A 20,116-nucleotide genomic window follows, 5' to 3' on the forward strand; every position below is an offset into this window, starting at 1 on the left:
TTTCCCAGAGGAGCATTGCAGCTATAAGACTCCTCACTGGCAGCCACAGTGGTTTGTCAGTCTTTGCCATGAGAAATGTTTTTCCTTAGACAATGCAGCAGGAGACACGCCAGAGCAAAGTACAGGACATTCAATTGGTGGGGAAAAAATGATCTGGTAATCCAGAAAAATGTGCGTGAACAGCCAAATTCAAAATGTTACCACTTAAGTACACATGAGCGAGTGACAGACTCAATGGCAATGGGTTAGGCCTACATTAAACACAGCACTATAAATAAGTTCTGACAATTAGTTTTAGCAAACCGGATATTTATAATAAAAGTATAATAATGATGACCACACGTATCACGCTTCTTGTTAATGTTTTAATAACATACAATATAATACAACTAAAGAATGATGTAACAGAACCTGATGTACAGGTACATGCGAATAACAGAAAAGGTAATGAATGTATGGCGGCTGAAGATGAATACCAGAGTCACTAGTTTTACCTTTCAAGTTAGAAGGAAAAAAAAGTACAAAAAATATTGTTTGTTCGTATCTCACTTTATGCGTGTTTTCACAAGAACTCCAAAATAAGTCCTCTTTCAATAAAAGAGATTTGCTTCTACGGCCAGCTTATAGCATGTCAGTGTATAGGAATATACATATTTACAGCACAAGTAGATCGTATAAATATACAACATATCAGACATGATGTAACCACAATAAATAGCAATCAAAGGCTTCATTAGGAACAAGACATGTAAAAAACCTTTAATTCTCACTGTAACTTACTATAACCCGATAAGAGATCATCTTGTAGTTAACATCAAATTTCTTTACTCAAAATATACAACTTTATGTCATACATCCACAGCAAAGGGGACAGATTACACCCCAGAGTTACTAAGTGCTATCGTTTTCATTTTGTACTACTAATTATCTAGAAAGCTAATACATGAGAAAATAAGAAGCAGACTATTTTATGCAATTCTGACCTAACAGTGCTAATAACATAAGAGTACCTATGTATATTACAGTACAATCAAGTGCAGGTGTATGTATAAGTGTCAATCATTTTAGGGGGTAGGGCAGCTATACTAACCCCAGGAGGAAACAGTACAGAGATAGTTGGCTTTAATGTGTCTTTTTGAAGCATGGCCTGTTCACATTATCATTAAAGGGAATCTGTCAGCAGGTTTTTGTTATGTAAGCTGAAACCAGCATTCTGCAAGGGTTAACACAGAAAATTCAGGGATGCCTGTCTTGTCTGTTTAACCAGCAGGATTTCTCACTGCTCGGACTACAAAGTCAGGTGCACATCAGTGCAGCACGCCCCCTCCTCTGATTGACACATCAAGGTACAATCTCTGTTGAGCGTCTGGTGTGGGCGGGACAGCTGTCTTAGCTCTACTATATGGCTAAATCTAAACAATCTGATTGTGTCAGAACGACTGCAGCCAGTAATCTAAGTGATACATCATTGGATTTAGGGTCTGCTTGCATACATCTTGCTGGTCTCAGATGAGGTAGCAAAAATCTGCTGACAGATTCTCTTTAAGTGTTTTAGAGGTAGTGAAGGCCAGAACTAATTGAGATTAACCTGTCACATTGACCATGCGGTCCTGCCAGTACAATGTTCTAGGGCAGGAGGAGCTGAGAAGATTGACGGCTTTGTGGAAAAAGACTCAGGAGAATTTATGTTTTATTCATTTTCTCTGCTTCGAGGCTTTGAGTCCTACCCAGTGTTTGACTGCTATCCAGTATTTACACACATAAGGATCTGAATCATTCAGTAAGAACATATCCTAGACTCATAAGCCTAGAAATAACTGAAACCTAGATCAGTAAATTACAAGGTGTACAGAACATTTTCCTACAAAACTATATAGTAATCATCTCAGCTTTAACATACCCCCAACAAGTACTGTAGTACAGGATTTCCAATGTGAAATGTTCCCTTTAACAGTTTATTAGGCATATCTTCCATCCTTAATTAAAGGATTATTCAAGTGCTTTGCAATTTACTTGTTATTTAAAAGTCTTTCTGTTCTCAAGAACAGAACAATATTTAATTTCATTGTTTACTGTGTGTTGTCTTATTTACCGGCCACTTGTGCAGTCTGTCAGTATTTTTTCTCCAGTCTCCTAGGAATTTAGAGCAGCGCTTACAAGCTATTTCCATTAGAGCTTGTAAGCACTGCACTGAAGCTGGATGAGAACACTACAGTGAAATGCCAGCTATAATTCGTGCTATTGTGCGCTTCCAAGGCTGCAAAGGGAAAATTGCCTTATGTAGCATCAATGGAGAGGGCACAAATGGGGCCAGTGGTGCAATAATATCATTGGTATGAACTGTCTATCAAGCAGGAGTGTGCCTCCCCCTAGAGATCAAGAATCGGGGAGGCTGAAGAGTGGTGTACTCCTACTATAGCAGATGGGAAAACCAGTTTAAAGACAATCGTAAAGATAGCATAACTACTAGCAATCGTTTACCTGATACAGTACATAACCTGACAATTAAAAGCATTTTACCATTAAGTCCTACAAAACTTTTACTCAGATTTTTAGTCTCATTATAAAAGGTAGCATTTACTAATACTGTATTTCTTTCATTTTTTGTTTTACTCTCATCTTTAATGGAGGATGAAAGGCATAACTGATACACAAAGTGCTTCAGCTGTAATATTTACTAGTATGTTCTTTTAATGGTAGTGGAACATTTTACAACACTGGAACATAAAAGAATAAAGCAGACTACACCTGCCTTTAGCTCTGTATACTAGTCAATGTATTGTTTATTACAATCATTATGAGCTATAAATACATGTTCAGGCATTAATAGTATCTGAGGTCGACATGAGTTGTTAAGCATTAAAACATATGTGAAAGCTACTGGAGCAGAGTTTAGGTAATTTCAGATATCGGGTAGGTGCACACAACCGTTTTCTCTCCATCCGAGAAAAACAGTCTGATTATGCTAATCAGACTCTTCAAGGGTGAGGGAAAAAAAATTGTTTCTCCACCTCCATTACGTGAGTCCATGAAAATCAGACTGCGCTTGGTTGTCATCCTACTGCAGTCATATTTGTTTCATGGACCCATAGACTTGCATTACCGATTTTGATCCAACACTCGGATCAAAATTGGACATGTGACTGAAGTTTTCCTTTGTCCAAGGAAAAAATCAGACATGGGCACATCCTCGAAGAATACCATAGGTTCCAGACCTATTTGAGAAAACTATGAATAGCACTCGGATGAGAAAATTGGTCGTGTGCATGAGCCAGTTGAGTGCAATGCCAATCTCAAGCACTTGTATATTAGCCTATTATTGGAGCACATAATAAAACTGGGGTCAGTCTGTCTCAAAAACATATCCATCCATAGAGTAAACTGCAGCCAGTTTATAATGAGAAATGATCAATGTGAATGAACTTCTGTAACTAATTCCAAACTAAACAGTGACTGCATCCCCAGCAATAGAACAGACCCATCAGATCTATACGCAGTGCCATATACTAAACGTCACGTTTCCGATGCAAATGTGCGTGTTTAAGTGTTCCTGATTCCCATATCATGCAAACTGACCAATGTTACTTTAAAACCAAAGAGTAGTATTCTACTTGGTCAACGAAACATTCTGTAGAACTTTATGCACCTAATAGTTGTACAATCATTGTCATTGTGCAAATTATGTTAACTGATATTGCATGGTAGCATAATGCAAGGAACTGAAGTTTACATAAAAATATATCACCCTTTGCCCTACATGTAAAAATAGAAAAGTCTATTCTGAATCTGATGTCTATTACTGACAATGAGGTGATACTTGTAACTTATTGTATATTAGCATTAGTGAGCAGGCATCAAGTAGCTTCTTAATAATGGTCCCTAACTGTACAGATTTACTTTGGAGCATGTCGATAATATAAATGCTCATGTCTACTTTACAAAAATGTAAGTCATTTTGGCACGCATAGCTTTGTCTTGTGTACATAGTCCTAATAATGCTTCTCTATATAGAATACATTCGTGAGGAATTGTAGACATATACATTTAGCATTTCTGTGCCATATGTGTCTATGGCAAATGCCAATTTTGGTCATCGGAAAAAAAAAAACATTCAGAATTGAGAAAACATTCTTTTAGATTGTGAGCACTGAGTGACCCTGTCATTCTGACATAAAAATAATACTGAAGAAAGAACCTGGAAATGAACTATAATAAAATCACATAAAATGGACCAACATGAGAATGGATCAGCTGCTTGATAGCCCTGAGCTTCAACTGACCTACATGACGGAAATGATCCGCACTAATAAAATACTGAGAAATATCCATAATACGTGATAATACTGCAGCTCACAAACCAACCACTTATATGGCTTCAAGGGAGCTTAGGGACCCGCGATAATTATTCCCATGTAAAACAATTTCATTTCTGGCACTTTTAATTTCATTGCCCTTATTGTTGATTGTATCCATACAATGTTAAGATTTGTGACGTTTCTACGCATGTAGAGAAGACAGATGTCAGTAATTTTCCACTTGATGTTGGGACATATTAGGCACAGAGAGGTAAGACACATACAGTACTTAAGGTCCTAGAAAGTGCTAAGGGCTAAAGCCATATCCAGAACATAATAGTGCCATGCCTTTTGGTAACAATCCTTAATACCCTTCTCCCTCTCAAACTAGGTGTCCTCAGTTCTGAGAACATTAAACAGTTATCAGTGCTCCTCAAGCATTAAAGCCAACCTCTTCACTTCAGAAGAGCTAGTGTACAGTGCCAAGAAGGAAAAAGTTGCATCTTGCCATGGCATTCACAAGTCTGATTCAGGCATGTCTGGCATATCTGCCATTAGGTACCCAATGCCATAACGTCCATTGGGGGCAGTATCTACTTTCAAAGTTGGAGATCCACTCTGCTTCCTGTAGATGCTATTTCCAATATTGGGAGATGGCATTTCACTTTGAATCTTCTCATGGATTAGACTAGCGTCATCTTCTTCAGGATTGGATGTTTCCTTAATAATACGTCCCCTTTTATATGAGACTGAAGCCAGACTCCCAGTGGTATCATCAATAAGATTAAAGAATCGGACAACAAAGACTAGTGGAACGGGCAATAAAGCGAGTACTATCAGCAATATACATACAAAAAGTCCCCAGGGTGGATAACTTAGACGCTCTTCAGTTGCCTGAAAGAAGAAAAGGATTCTATAAGTCTAGAATGGAATGGAAATAGAGTTCAATGTTTTAAAAATCGATATATTGGATCATCTACACCAGTGTTTCTCAACTCAAGTCCTCAAGGTCCACTAACAGATCATGTTTTCAGGATTTCTTCAGTATTGCATAGATGATCGGTTTTCAGGATTTCCTCAGTATTGCCCAGGTTATGGGTTTTCAGGATTTCCTTAGTATTGGACTGTTTATGGGTTTTCAGGATCTTTTCAGTAATGCACAAGTGATCGGTTTTAAGGATTTCCTCATTTTTGGACAGGTTACGGGTTTTCAGGATTCCCTCAGTATCACCCAGATGATGGGTTTTCAGGATTTCTTCAGTATTGAACAGGTGATTAGATTTCAGGATTTCCTCAGTATAGCCCAGGTGTTGGGTTTTCAGGATTTCCTCAATATTGCCCAGGTGTTGGGTTTTCAGGATTTCCTCAGTATTGCACAGTTGATTGGTGTTCAGGAGTTCCTCAGCATCACAAAGATGATGAGTTTTTAGGATTTCTTCAGCATTAAACAGGTGATCGGATTTCAGGATTTCCTCGGAATCGCCCAGATGATGGGTTTTCAGGATTTCTTCAGCACTGAACAGGTGATCGGATTTCAGGATTTCTTCAGTATTGCACAGGTGATCGGTTTTCAGGATTTCCTCCGAATAGCCCAGATGATGGGTTTTTAGGATTTCTTCAGCATTGAACAGGTGATCAGATTTCATGATTTTTTCAGTATTTGCCCGGGTGATTGGTTTTCAGGATTTCCTCAGCATTGGACAGGTTATAGGGTTTCAGGATTTCTTCAATATTGCACAGGGAAAAGTTCCATCACCTTTGCAATACTAAGGAAATTCTGAAAACCTGATCTGTTGGAGGGCCTTGAGGACTGGAAAGGACGAATACTAATCTAGACCTGCTTTTCTTAAAAACTATATGTATTGAAAAGCTATAAAAATAAAAATATGTAAAGTGCTTAAAACATAAAATGCTGGAGCTAAAAACTCCCCAGATAATACACATTACAAGATGCATACACTATTGCATAGATCTCCTATAGAGCTAATGAGGCTGGTGTACTCTCTTTGAAAATCCTTTTCAAAAATGCTATTAATTCTAATTTTAAAATGAAGGTATTATGAGTGCAGCTCAAGGTTGCCAACTTGACTTTTTATTTTTTTCTGGACAGCTTATCAAAAAAATAATTGGAAAACCGTAATAAATCATTATGATAATACTGTAAGTGATCCATGTCTACAGCAAATAGTTTTGATATTAAGACATCAGCTGCATTCACTGTAAGCTGTAAAATGGTGATGATAATTACAGTCAAAATAATCTGTTTAAGTTGTTTCAGCTTCAAAAATCATGGACACCTACATTTTTTTTACAAACAAGACAAAAAAGTGCCGTGTTTTCATGGACTATCCTGGAACTTAAAGGCCCCATTACACGCGTCGATTTATCTTGCCATCGCATGTGCGATCGCATCCGCCCCCATCATTTGTGCATCACGGGCAATTTGTTGCCCGTGTCGCAGAAAGTCGGTCACCCCTGTCACACGTACTTACCTCCCAAACGACCTCGCTGTGGGCGGTGAACATCCTCTTCCTGAAGGGGGAGGGACGTTCGGCGTCACAGCGACGTCACACAGCAGCCGCCCAATAAAAGCGGAGGGGCAGAGATGAGCGGAACGTAACATCCCGCCCACCTCCTTCCTTCCTCATTGACGACGAGACGCAGGTAAGCTGTGTTCGTCATTCCCGAGGTGTCACACGGAGCGATGTGTGCTGCCTTAGGAATGACAAACAACCTGCATCCAGGAATGTGACCGATATTTTGAAAATGAACAACGTGTCAACGAGCAACGATAAGGTGAGTATTTTTAACCATTCACAGTGGTTCGTAGCTGTCACACGCTACGATATCACTAACGATGCCGGATGTGCGTCACGAAATCCGTGACCCTGACGACATATCGCCCGATATATCGTAGCGTCTGATACCGGCCTAAGGACAGTTGGCAACCCAGTTCCAGCTTCAGCTCATTTTACTGTTAGGTGGGGAAACTTTCACAAACGATTTTAGAATCATTCTGACATTGATTTTCAAAGTGAATTAAAGGGAACCTGTCAGGTGCAATATGCACCCAGAACCACTAGCAGGTCTGGGTGCATAATAGTAATCCCTGCATAACAGTCCTTGTATGTAGTAGCATACATAAAGAGATCTTTAGAAAAATTATTTCTAAAGATCCTTTATGATATGCTAATGAGTGCAGGGACTAGTTGCAAGGTCGTTAGTTCCTCATTAACTCATTTAACCCTATTAGCTTGTTAGCACACCCATCGGGGTGTGCAAACATGCTATTCAATGCCTATGGCCAAACGTCATGATTGGCAATGACTCATGTACCTGTGTCCGTTGCACCACCTCAGACGCCAGGTATGGGGTCATGCGCACTAGACCTGGCTGAAGCTGGGAGGCATACACCCGACTTCATCGTGCGCATGACCGGAAATGCCGGGCATTCTGATCCTTGTGCACTGACCCTAATCCTGGCGTATAAGGCAGTGCGACTGGCACAGGTATGAGCGTCACTGCCAATGATGATGCTGGGCCACAGGCATTGAATAGCATGTTAGCATGGCCCTTTGGGCATGCTAACATTCTAATAGGGTGGAATAAGAGCAGGAACTAATGCCCATGCAACTATTCCTTGCGCTCATTAGCATCTCATAAAGAATCTTTAGAAATATTTTTCTAAAGATTCTTTATGTATGCTACTACATACAGGGAAAGATAGGCAGGGATTAGCAATATGTACCCAGAACTGCTTATGGTTCTGGGTTCATATTTCACCTACAGGTTCCCTTTAAATCAATGCTGAAGCTCCTATAATCACAAAACATTATAAAGTAACAAGTTACCTCTATAGACACACAATCAGATTATAATTTCCTTCTACTATTAATTAATATTACTTTAGTTTTCACTAAAACTAAAGAAGTCTGCATTTATGGGAAAAAGATAACAATAAGGAAAGATCACCCATTCTAAATAGAAACGGTCACCATGAAAATGCCATCTAATCTGCAGGCACCATGTTATAGAGCAGGGGGATCAGAGCAGATTGATATATAGTCTTGTAAGTAAGGATTCACTATAACCTGTGTTTTATTAATTTAATCCTCTGCTCTTCCTGGGGTATTTGGTCCAGTGGCCGGTGCTATCAGTAACTGATAGGTAGCCCTGTGTGCAGATTTTTGCAATGAAAGCTGTCAGTTACTGATAGGACCGCCCACTGGACTGAAAACACCAGAAAGAGCAGAGGATTAAAACACAGGTTATTGTGAATCTTTACTTACAAGTGTGATGCAGTCACTACTTACGGGCAGAATGGATGGAAGAGTAGTCAGGAAAGCCGTGATTTGGTAATGGAAAAACACGTAAGAGCAAAAGGAGTAAATGGAGGCATAGTTAGTTCAATATCCGGGGTCAGAAATCTAGGAGAGCACGTAATGGGTTCAAGGAGAAAACAGATACGTGGTCATGTATTGGTCTGAGGTCAATAGGCAGGTCACGACTGGTGACAGGGAGCGGGCAGAGAAAAGTCAAAAAACAATCCGAGCTCACAACACAAAGATCATAACACTAGCAGAGGCAACAGCACAACAGCAGAACCAGAAAATACAACTGGCAAAGTTCTGGGCGAGCATGCACAGTTAGAAGCCTGAGCAATTACCAGTAAGGAGGAACACCTGAATAATCAGCACCAACATGGAATCCTGTGCTGTCAAACAAGCTGCTAGCTCAGTAGCTCAGGAAGGCACAGCAAAGCATCTCGAAAGGCATAATGCTCTGCACAGAGGAATCGTGTAACTGTCAGGAATGTAATTCAGGAAAATGCAGCAGAGCATCTTCTAATCTGCAAGATGCTCTGCACAGAGGAATCGTGACAAGACTATATATCAATCTGCTTAGCTCCCCCTGTTCTACAGTGCCTACAAGTAGTATTCAACCCCCTGCAGATTTAGCAGGTTTGATAAGATGCAAATAAGTTAGAGCCAGCAAACTTCAAACAAGAGCAGGATTTATTAACAGAGGCATAAATCTTACAAACCAACAAGTTATGTTGCTCAGTTAAATTTTAATAAATTTTCAACATAAAAGTGTGGGTCAATTATTATTCAACCCCTAGGTTTAATATTTTGTGGAATAACCCTTGTTGGCAATTACAGCTAATAATCATCTTTTATAAGACCTGATCAGGCCGGCACAGGTCTCTGGAGTTATCTTGGCCCACTCCTCCATGCAGATCTTCTCCAAGTTATCTAGGTTCTTTGGGTGTCTCATGTGGACTTTAATCTTGAGCTCCTTCCACAAGTTTTCAATTGGGTTAAGGTCAGGAGACTGACTAGGCCACTGCAACACCTTGATTTTTTCCCTCTTGAACCAGGCCTTGGTTTTCTTGGCTGTGTGCTTTGGGTCGTTGTCTTGTTAGAAGATGAAATGACGACCCATCTTAAGATCCTTGATGGAGGAGCGGAGGTTCTTGGCCAAAATCTCCAGGTAGGCCGTGCTATCCATCTTCCCATGGATGTGGACCAGATGGCCAGGCCCCTTGGCTGAGAAACAGCCCCACAGCATCATGCTGCCACCACCATGCTTGACTGTAGGGATGGTATTCTTGGGGTCGTATGCAGTGCCATCCAGTCTCCAAACGTCACGTGTGTGGTTGGCACCAAAGATCTCGATCTTGGTCTCATCAGACCAGAGAACCTTGAACCAGTCTGTCTCAGAGTCCTCCAAGTGATCATGAGCAAACTGTAGACGAGCCTTGACATGATGCTTTGAAAGTAAAGGTACCTTACGGGCTCGTCTGGAACGGAGACCATTGCGGTGGAGTACGTTACTTATGGTATTGACTGAAACCAATCTCCCCACTGCCATGAGATCTTCCCGGAGCTCCTTCCTTGTTGTCCTTGGGTTAGCCTTGACTCTTCGGACAAGCCTGGCCTTGGCACGGGTGGAAACTTTCAAAGGCTGTCCAGGCCGTGGAAGGCTAACAGTAGTTCCATAAGCCTTCCACTTCCGGATGATACTCCCAACAGTGGAGACAGGTAGGCCCAACTCCTTGGAAAGGGTTTTGTACCCCTTGCCAGCCTTGTGACCCTCCACGATCTTGTCTCTGATGGCCTTGGAATGCTCCTTTGTCTTTCCCATGTTGACCAAGTATGAGTGCTGTTCACAAGTTTGGGGAGGGTCTTAATTAGTCAGAAAAGGCTGGAAAAAGAGATAATTAATCCAAACATGTGAAGCTCATTGTTCTTTGTGCCTGAAATACTTCTTAATACTTTAGGGGAACCAAACAGAATTCTGGTGGTTTGAGGGGTTGAATAATAAATGACCCTCTGAATAAACTTTTCACAATTTAAAAAAATAAAATAAAAATTAAATAACATTCTTTTTGGCTGCAGAGCATTTCACACTTCCAGGCTGATCTACAGTCCAAATGTCACAATGCCAAGTTAATTCCGAATGTGTAAACCTGCTAAATCTGCAGGGGGTTGAATACTACTTGTAGGCACTGTAAAACATGGTGTCTGTACATTGGACAGCATTTTCATGGGGACAGCTTCCTTATAATTTATACATTTTGTTACAAGCCCTAAGAAGCTTTTAAGTGGATCACTGGAGATAACTTTAACTAAGTATCTACATTGTATAGCAGAGGCAATTATTTCCATCACTTACCGTTTCAGCAATCCATGCATAATAACCAGGGGGAGTAAAGCCCATCTGGACAACACTTGCTATAAATAAAATAGTCAACAGTATAGGAGAGATATATTTCCACATATAATAGTAGTATCTGTAGGGGGTGAATCCAAGCATATCCTTTAAGTCATCCATAAACCTAAAACAAAACAACACAATTTAACGGAATATTTATATAAAATAATAGAAATTAATATTGACAGGTAAATATATACATCTAGATGTTGAAAAGAAACATAAGTAGAAACCAAATCTCAGTTCAATGGAAGCCTATGGAAAATACTTTCATTTGTTATGTCACCAATTTTACAAGTAGACGTGCAAAGGTTTTGTTTTCTGTGAGATCCATGTGAAGTTGAATGGTGCTGTGTCCTATCCAGTCATTTTATAAAACATTCTGGACTAACAGCCTTGCTACAAAAAATGACAACTTACTTGTCGATTCCATATATCCAAGAGATAGTGACATTCTCCAAGATGACCACAACAAGAAGAGGTAACGTTGCAGAATAGTCATCAAACATGGTAACAAAATAATTTCCAGATCTCTGTACGAAGAGTAAGCCAATGCAGAAAGCAAGTAGACAACATCCAACTGAAGGGTAAAAGATGAAATATACCCAGAATGAGAGACTATTCATAAAAACAGCAATACAATAATACAGTGAAATTCTAAGTTATTTACTGAAGATATTAAGCACACAAAGGCATTTACACTGAAAGATTATTATGAGCTATAGTAGGAACACTCATTTCATGATCATCTTGCAGTGTAAACAAGAGACTGATCGCCCAACATGCTAGCAAAACTCTCATTCCTTGGGTGAAATGATTTTTTGTGCTGTACAAAATATCATTGTTTCAGCAAAACATCATCCTGAGTAATCAACACTCATGCTGTAGAGAATAATGGAAGCCTATGTGCACAGAACAATCTATTACAGATATTAAGTTTGATGAGCCTGTGTTAACATGCTAGTAATTGCCCACTGATCAGCAAATAAGCAACTGATGGGCAGTCATTTAGTGCCTCAGGTCAGCCCATATAAACAGCTCCTTAAAGTGTTTGTCCACTACTAGGACAACCCCTTCTGATCCCACAAATTTCCCCAGGTAAAATAGTAAAGCCTATATTCACCTCCCGTACCGGACCTCTCCCAGCACTGCTGCGACTTGCAGTGTGGGGGCTCATGTGGGACTGTGACATCACAGGAACCTCGTGTCCAATCAGCACCAGTTTCTATCTCCCTGCCTTCAGTCCCACGTTAATCAACAGGAAGTGAGAGCAGCTACTGCTCTCACTTCCCATTTATTAACTTGGTACTGAAGGCGGGGAGACAGAAGCCGGCGCTGATTGGATTCAGGCCGATGGAGGCCGCTGCGCTCACTTCACGTTGATTGCAGGTTTAATTAACTGAACTATGATCTTGACTGGGATGAGGAATAGACGCAATGTCAAAAGTATATTAAAGAGCTTGCCAGCATAGGGTACTGTCTTTAGGCTACTAAGATTTGTGCCAAATTTACACAATGCTGATGTGATAAGTTTCACAATTCTACTAACAGAAATGATATAGTTATAGAACACAACAGTCATGTAAGTTAGAATCTGTAGAACCAGGCGTGGGCTGAGTTTTTGTGGCCATAATGTTCCTAGTACCATAAGTTGCATCTATTACTTTTCTGTGAAACAGACCTACAAGTATTTAGTCTAAACAAGTTTCCCTATGTAAAGTGAGAGGTTAAGCAAAAAGCTGTTTCGTAAGTAGTTATATCCGTGGCCTCCAAATTCTACTACCATATGATTTTTACTGTATTGCAAGTCTAGAAAAATAATATTTTGCATTGTGAAGCTCCATGGCCCTGTGCATAACGTAAAACATGTCATTCTACCTACCATGTTCCATTTGTACGAATTGTCTCTGCTTATGTGGCAGAAATGTCTTTGGTACCCTGGCCCACATGCAAACTAAAGTTATATACTTAGATTAAAAGGGGGGGGGTCATATCCACCTGATGGTGCCCAGTTATTTATAATTATGCCCTGGCAGCGTATATAAAGTGAATAGAATGTTGTAAAAAAGAAAAGTTTTTCCATAGAATAATGAGCATATTTTCAGTTAGTACAGTTAGGTGCAGATTGTAACGTTTAATTTGAAGGTTTGAACAAAAATATCTGATAGAAATTGTAGGAATTGTACACATTTCTTTACAAACACTCCACATTTTAGGAGGTCAAAAGTAATTGGACAAATAAACCAAACCCAAACAAAATATTTGTATTTTCAATATTTTGTTGCGAATCCTTTGGAGGCAATCACTGCCTTAAGTCTGGAACCCATGGACATCACAAAACGCTGGGTTTCCTCCTTCTTAATGCTTTGCCAGGCCTTTACAGCCGCAGCCTTCAGGTCTTGCTTGTTTGTGGGTCTTTCCGTCTTAAGTCTGGATTTGAGCAAGTGAAATGCATGCTCAATTGGGTTAAGATCTGGTGATTGACTTGGCCATTGCAGAATGTTCCACTTTTTTGCACTCATGAACTCCTGTGTAGCTTTGGCTGTATGCTTGGGGTCATTGTCCATCTGTACTATGAAGCGCCATCCGATCAACTTTGCGGCATTTGGCTGAATCTGGGCTGAAAGTATATCCCGGTACACTTCAGAATTCATCCGGCTACTCTTGTCTGCTGTTATGTCATCAATAAACACAAGTGACCCAGTGCCATTGAAAGCCATGCATGCCCATGCCATCACGTTGCCTCCACCATGTTTTACAGAGGATGTGGTGTGCCTTAGATCATGTGCCGTTCTCTTTCTTCTCCAAACTTTTTTCTTCCCATCATTCTGGTACAGGTTGATCTTTGTCTCATCTGTCCATAGAATACTTTTCCAGAACTGAGCTGGCTTCATGAGGTGTTTTTCAGCAAATTTAACTCTGGCCTGTCTATTTTTGGAATTGATGAATGGTTTGCATCTAGATGTGAACCCTTTGTATTTACTTTCATGGAGTCTTCTCTTTACTGTTGACTTAGAGACAGATACACCTACTTCACTGAGAGTGTTCTGGACTTCAGTTGATGTTGTGAACGGGTTCTTCTTCACCAAAGAAAGTATGCGGCGATCATCCACCACTATTGTCATCCGTGGACGCCCAGGCCTTTTTGAGTTCCCAAGCTCACCAGTCAATTCCTTTTTTCTCAGAATGTACCCGACTGTTGATTTTGCTACTTCAAGCATGTCTGCTATCTCTCTGATGGATTTTTTCTTTTTTTTCAGCCTCAGGATGTTCTGCTTCACCTCAATTGAGAGTTCCTTAGACCGCATGTTGTCTGGTCACAGCAACAGCTTCCAAATGGAAAACCACACACCTGTAATCAACCCCAGACGTTTTAACTACTTCATTGATTACAGGTTACCGAGGGAGACGCCTTCAGAGTTAATTGCAGCCCTTAGAGTCCCTTGTCCAATTACTTTTGGTCCCTTGATAAAGAGGAGGCTATGCATTACAGAGCTATGATTCCTAAACCCTTTCTCCGATTTGCATGTGAAAACTCTCATATTGCAGCTGGGAGTGTGCACTTTCAGCCCATATTATATATATATATATATATATAATTGTATTTCTGAACATGTTTTTGTAAACAGCTAAAATAACAAAACTTGTGTCACTGTCCCAATATTTCTGGACCTAACTGTATGTTGTTCATGTGTCAAATGAACCATACATGGACAGCACACAGACCAACGCAGTGAATGGGTAATGCATAGAACATCTTTACATGCAGATTGATATTCCACTTGTAAAGTGTCATAGCACGTACTAGTCTGATCCAATTTTCTGGCCCATTTGAGTAAACAGATGTGTAGAAAAATGGATGTGATACAGACCACCCAACATTTTTTGACAGATCTACTGCAATTATTAAACAAAAAAAATAATATGTTTTAATTAATATAAAGAAAACAGATGACAAACTGGTGCCATATAGATGTCAAAACTAGACATATGAATGGCAATATGGATGGAAAATAGTTTTTTTTTTCCTAAATTAAAATTGGACAATTTTTTTCTATGACAGTCTGGACCCATTCTTTAATGTGAAAACAGATGCCTGGACTTACCGGTGAGTGGTTCCTTCCTTATTTTAAACGTGTCAACTATTGGTGTGGTGATTCCTTCAATCGTCCCAAACATGCTGCCAAGGCCCAAGTTTACCAACATGAGGAAAAACATCACAGACCAAAACGGGGATGCAGGAAAGTGTGTCATGGCTTCAGTAAAAGCAATAAAAGCCAAACCAGTGCCCTGAACAGACTGCAAATAAAGGAGAGATCGTTATAATTATTATTATTAATAGTAGATATAACAGCAGTAATAGCAAAAAATGATAGCATCGGTAAGGGTGTGTTGTGCCTTGAAATTTGTTGTACACAAGTTGATGCCAGCTGAGGCCCATTATACATCACCTATTAACACTAATACTGTACAGTAGCTGAAAACTCCAGTTTTAGGCATCATTGCGTACCTACAGGAATTTCTAGGTATTGTATAAATGTTTTGCACAATGGCCAAGCATTTATGGCATGCCAACAATCCATTTGAAAAAAAGCACCACCTGTAATCAACGCCCCCCAATTCAGGTAAACTCCTTGTTTGTATTGTATTTCATCAATGCACTAAAATGTCTTGACTTTCGGTGCTTTCACGCCCTTTGCTCCCAGCTCCAACAAAGTGGGTAGAGCTAGAGCGCCCTCTCATCAAGACCGGTGTGAAAAATGATGGTCTTTATGAATTGGGGTCTAAATCTATTAAAAGCAGTAAATTATTAAAAAAATATCCCAAATATAATATATAAAAAATTGGAATTGCCAGAATCAAATTGACCTGTAAAATAATGTTGCCACATAATTTTTACTGAACAATGAGCATTGTAAAATCAACACCCAAAAAACAATGGCAAAGTTTATTATCTTTACCACTTTACCCCACATGGCTTTTTTATCCCAATTTTCATTGTAAATTTTAATGGTGCATTTAAAACTACAACTCATCCAGAAAAAAAAATAAATAAATGCAAAAATATAATCCCTCATTGGGCTATGTTTATAGAAAAACAACAAAGATATGAACTAGTAGAAAAAGGGAAATAAAAAATGGAAACATAAAACTAAAAATTTGCCCTGCCATGAAGGAGCAAGTGACCAACTTTAACTTATGAAGTACACCTAAGTGTGTAAAATCAAAGCATAGTGTGTAAAACATTGAATATTTTCCCAGAACAACGTATTAAAAGCTATATGTGAGTCTGCTGAAGCATTTGCTAGCTAGTCCTGTGGTCGCAGCAGTATCAGCATTGATTGAAGTAGTGTGTACGGCCTCTTTCACACATCCGTGCATTAAATTAATTAATGTGTGGGACGGTCCATGGGGAAGGTACATGTGTCTGTGTGTGTTCTACATGTGCTGTCCGTATGACATCCGGATAGCACATGGACAGCATGAACTTGTATACTTACTTGTCTCTACTGCTGCTGTCTCTGGCGCTGCTGTTACATCCGGGTCTGCGGTAAATACAGTGAATATTCATGAGGCATAATGAGCAGAACCCAGAAGCAACAGCAGCGCCGGAGACAGGTAAGTCAAAAAATTATTTTTTTTTTAAGTGACGTGTTTTCTCTGGTTCGTGTCACACGGATCACATCAGTGTGCAGTCCGTGTGACACCTGTGCTGCTGGCATAAAATGGACATGTCACCTTGTGGAGCACACAGACATGCGTGTGCTTCATACAGACACACGGTCCGTGTAAAAACATCTACACGTGCGCAAAAACATTGAGTTTAATGAGTCTACATGTGTCCATGTCTCTGGTATGTGTGGAAATGGACGTCACACATACCAGAGACATGGATGTGTGAAGGAGGCCTAAGAGTGTACTAAGGGTACCGTCTCACTAAACGGCGTACCAGTGATTCTGACCACGATACAACCTGGTCAGGATCGCTGGTACGTCGCTACAGGGTCGCTAGTGAGCTGTCAATCAGGAACATCTCACCAGCAACCAGCCACCAGCGACTCATGTAACGATGCTGCACTTGGAAACCAGTGTAAATATCGGGTAACTAAGCAAAGCGCTTTGCTTGGTTATCCGATATTTACCCTGCTTACCAGTGTACACCGCTAGGCTGCCAGCACTGGCTCCCTGTATACGTAGCTAGGGTACACACCGGGTTACTAAGCAAAGCGCTTTGCTTAATTACCCGATATTTACCCTGTTTACTAGCATACACCGCTTACACAGAGTCGGTGCTCATTGGTCTCCCGCCGTCAAACACGCCGATGTGTGCTGCACAGCGGGAGACTAACAAGCAAACAATGAACCAAAACAGTGTGTAACGATCAGCGATTTCACAGCAGGGGTCAGGTGGCTGCTTAATGTCACACACAGCGAGATTGCTGATGAGGTCACTGGTACGTCACAAAACCTGTGACTCAGCAGCGATCTCGCTATGTGAGCAGTACCTTTTACAGGGGAGGGAGGAGGAGGACTGGAAAGTGTAATGTGTGCTGTGAGATTTGTAGATAATTTGTGCTCCAGACCCACTGTAGCATTACAAAGAAGGCAATTTTAACAACTTCCTTTTACTTAACTAAACCAAATAAGCCCAAAGAGTACATCAAATCTTTCCATTCTATGCAAAATTCCTATAAATAAACAGACACGAAAAAGCATTGCTAAAAAATATTCATTTTATTATTTAAATATTTATTAAAAAAAAAAAACAACAAACAAACCAAAGAATGACACAAAAGATAATAAAATACTGTAATAGTGATGTGAAACATTGCATAACCAGTCAACACATGACTGGTACAATTGTATATGTATAAGTATTGGATTTCATGCAAACATTTAAGTGAATTTCTGTTGAACGCAGTACCAAAATAGGTCACTAGATGGCAGTCATTGAATCTGTTGTCAATAAAGGTCAATATTTTTCCAAAGCTTTTTCATTTTCCACCAATTTTCATTGTAATGTGAGATAAATATTGCCTGATGGTCTGGGATTGCATTTTTTGGGGGGAATGGGGGGGGGGGGGGGGCAAGTAACTCATCTCTTTTATGCTGCAATGCTTATCTGATCACTTTTTTACTGTATCCACTTTCCATGAATTTGGTTTCATGAATTCCAGGGGGCACAGCTAACATGTGGTCTGCTCATTAGATTCTCTGGTGTCTGTTCACTTGCTGTTAATGTATTCTTGTTTTTAGCGATACACCATTTTTTTAGTAGTGAACCATTCTTCTGGATGGTGTGGAGGACTTCCAAAAGAATCTTTTGCCCTCGCTTTTTACTTTTCTTAATTTAGTCGACATACCACATCTTTTCAAATTAAAATTATATTGTGGTTTGACTGCCATCTAGTGGTCTATTTTGGTACTGCTGTCAACAGAAATCCATTTAAATGTTTGTAGACAATCTGATAGAGTAGAATGCTTTTCTGCTCTCTGATAATAACATATACAGTGCCTTGCGAAAGTATTCGGCTCCCTTGAATTTTTCAACCTTTTGCCACATTTCAGGCTTCAAAAATAAAGATAAAAATTTTAATTTTATGGTGAAGAATCAACAACAAGTGGGCCACATTTGTGAAGTTGAATGAAATTTATTGCTTATTTTAAACTTTTATAAAATATAATAAACTGAAAATTGGGGCATGCAATATTAGTCATCCCCTTTAAGTTAATACTTTGTAGCGCCACCTTTTGCTGCGATTACAGCTGCAAGTCGCTTGGGGTATGTGTCTATCAGTTTTTGCACATCGAGAGACTCAAATTCTTGCCCATTCTTCCTTTGCAAATAGCTGGAGCTGAGTGAGGTTGGATGGAGAACGTTTGTGAACAGCAGTTTTCAGCTCTTTCCACAAATTCTCGATTAGATTCAGGTCTGGACTTTGACTTGGCCATTCTAACACCTGGATACATTTATTTGTGAGCCATTCCATTGTAGATTTTGCTTTATGTTTGGGATCATTGTCTTGTTGGAATATAAATCTACATCCCAGTCTCAGGTCTTTTGCAGACTCCAACAGGTTTTCTTAAAAAATAGCCCTGTATTTGGCTCTATCCATCTTCCCATCAATTTGAACCATATTTCCTGTCCCTGCTGAAGCAAAGCAGGCCCAAACCATGATGCTGCCACCATCATGCTTGACAGTGGGGATGGTGTGTTCAGTGTGATGAGCTGTGTTGCTTTTATGCCAAAGATATAATTTGGCATTGTGCCCAAAAAGTTCGATTTTGGTTTCATCTGACCAAAGCACCTTCTTCCACATGTTTGGTGTGTCTCCCAGGTGGCTTGTGGTAAACTTTAAACAACACTTTTTATGGATATCTTTGAGAAATGGCTTTCTTCTTGCAACTCTTCCATAAAGGCCAGATTTGTGCAGTGTACAACTGATTGTTGTCCAATGGACAGACTCTCCCACCTCAGCTGTAGATCTCTGCAGTTCATCCAGAGTGATCATGGGCCTCTTGGCTGCATCTCTGATCAGTCTTCTCCTTGTTTGAGATGAAAGTTTGGATGGACGGCCGGGTCTTGGTAGATTTGCAGTGGTATGATACTCCTATTTCAATATGATCGCTTGCACAATGCTTCTTGGGGTGTTTAAAGTTGTGGAAATCTTTTTGTAACCACATCTAGCTTTAAACTTCTCCATAACAGTATCATGGACCTGCCTGTTGTGTTCCTTGGTCTTCATAATGCTTTCTGTGCTTTAGGCCCCTTTCACACGTCAGTGATTCTGGTACGTTTGTGCTTTTTTTTAAACGTACCAGAATCACTGACATACGCAGACCCATTATAATGAATGGGTCTGCTCACACGTCAGTGATTTGTCACTGCACGTGTCTCCATGCGGCGTACCCGCATGTGCGTGATTGCTGCACGGAGACATGTCCATTTTTTTCTGGCATCACTGATGTTCCATGGACCACGCAGTGGTGTGGTCCGTGAAACACGTGCCAGAAAAAAACGTGCATTTAAAATAATAAACATTTTAACTCACCCGGCGTCCAGCGATGTCCTCTGCAGCCCGTTCTCCCTGCTCATTCTGTGC

General features: G+C 40.1%; 1 protein-coding gene across 2 annotated transcripts in view; it reads right to left on the reverse strand.

The window, feature by feature from the left end:
* Positions 1-351: 351 nt before the first annotated feature.
* SLC6A15 (solute carrier family 6 member 15) overlaps positions 352-20,116 on the reverse strand; it is a 73,260-nt gene continuing 53,495 nt past the window's right edge. For both annotated transcript variants that reach the window (XM_075344779.1, XM_075344780.1), the window contains 4 exons: positions 15,119-15,311; positions 11,433-11,592; positions 10,974-11,136; positions 352-5,189 (listed from right to left, as the gene is read on the reverse strand). In XM_075344779.1, the coding sequence (XP_075200894.1) occupies positions 4,812-5,189; positions 10,974-11,136; positions 11,433-11,592; positions 15,119-15,311 (894 nt within the window). In that variant the 3' untranslated portion in view covers positions 352-4,811. The remainder of the gene's footprint in view (positions 5,190-10,973; positions 11,137-11,432; positions 11,593-15,118; positions 15,312-20,116) is intronic.

The sequence above is a fragment of the Anomaloglossus baeobatrachus genome, chromosome 4 (genome assembly GCF_048569485.1).
Source record: "Anomaloglossus baeobatrachus isolate aAnoBae1 chromosome 4, aAnoBae1.hap1, whole genome shotgun sequence".
Taxonomy (NCBI): Eukaryota; Metazoa; Chordata; class Amphibia; order Anura; family Aromobatidae; genus Anomaloglossus; species Anomaloglossus baeobatrachus.